Source organism: Wasmannia auropunctata, unplaced genomic scaffold, assembly GCF_000956235.1.
Source record: "Wasmannia auropunctata unplaced genomic scaffold, wasmannia.A_1.0 LD336040.1, whole genome shotgun sequence".
NCBI lineage: Eukaryota > Metazoa > Arthropoda > Insecta > Hymenoptera > Formicidae > Wasmannia > Wasmannia auropunctata.
In genome coordinates this window covers 598,322-599,555 of record NW_012026850.1, presented here as the reverse complement: position 1 = coordinate 599,555, position 1,234 = coordinate 598,322, and the positions used below count along the sequence as shown (strand labels likewise).

Sequence of the window (1,234 nt, the reverse complement as noted above, 5' to 3'; positions counted from 1 at the left end):
ATACATATAGATATCGTAGGCCCTCTGCCGCCTTCGAAAGGATTTCGATATTGCCTGACAATGATCGACAGGACCACCAGATGACCGGAGGCAACACCGATTCCAGATTGTACAGCAGATACGGTAACCGACGCCTTCTTTAACACATGGATTTCGAGATACGGAGCACCCGCAATAATCACCACAGACAGAGGAGCACAATTTGAATCGGCACTCTTCGACGCATTGGTCAAACTGATAGGGAGCACAAGGATTAGAACCACCGCCTATCATCCGCAAGCCAATGGAATGATAGAGAGGTGGCACCGTTCATTGAAGTCAGCGATTAAATGTCACAACACACAAAATTGGGCAGAAGTTTTACCTATGGTACTACTGGGACTACGAACGAGTTATAAAGAAGACATTCAAGCATTAGCCGCAGAATTGGTATATGGAAGCACCCTAAAACTACCCGGAGAATACTTCACCTTTGAGGACCCAATCGGACATCCACAAATATTCGCAGAAAAGTTAAGAGAACGAATACGCCAGACACGGAAACCCGTCGCAGATCATCACACCAAGAGAAAGACATTTATACACAAGGACTTGGAAAGTGCCACACACGTATTCGTACGAGTCGACCGTCCCAGAGGACCTTTGGAGCTGCCCTACGAGGGGCCATTCCGAATTATAAAAAGAAATTCTGATTTCCTTTACAGGGTCGATTACAAGGGACAACCGGAGGAAATTAACATAGATAGGCTCAAACCCGCTTTTATCGAGGGAGCGGAAGAAGAAGTGACATCCCCCAGCAGCATAGACGACCAACCAGGGCCGTCAGAGACACCTAGTCAGAGGAGCAAAAGACAGCAGGAACGAAAAATTCAGTTCGTGACTCGACACACGAGTCACTAGAAGGGGAGTGATGTGGCGTTTGACTTGTCCAAACGCACCAGTCCAAAGCAACTTGTCCAATTCCCTGGACAAGACGAACGATGGCAACACCGGACATAGAGGAACGCATCTACACTCTCTATGGTCCTTGTTCGTTCTCCCGCTGCTTCTCCAAAAAGACAGACTAGTCATCGCCGATATAAAATCGTTATATGTAACGTTATCTTATTCGTAATTAGTGAATAATATTTGTTATGATTTTGTAAGTCGTGCTATCCGTTATCCTTACGTTAACCTTACGAAGAATCGTGCCTAGGGTAAGAAACAATACCCGAGCGGTACGTTCGGGAACACG

At 46.3% G+C, this 1,234-nt stretch overlaps 1 protein-coding gene across 1 annotated transcript; it reads left to right on the top strand.

Annotated features, from left to right (window-relative positions):
- The first annotated feature begins 92 nt into the window (after positions 1-92).
- LOC105451935 lies at positions 93-1,145 on the top strand. Its single transcript, XM_011692659.1, has one exon. The coding sequence runs from the start codon at positions 289-291 to the stop codon at positions 898-900; it is 612 nt and encodes a 203-aa protein (XP_011690961.1). The 5' UTR covers positions 93-288; the 3' UTR covers positions 901-1,145.
- Positions 1,146-1,234: the final 89 nt, after the last annotated feature.

Coding starts and splice junctions, on each gene's coding strand:
- LOC105451935 (XM_011692659.1), top strand. CDS start 289: ATGATAGAGAGGTGGCACCGTTCATTGAAGTCAGCGATTAAATGTCAC.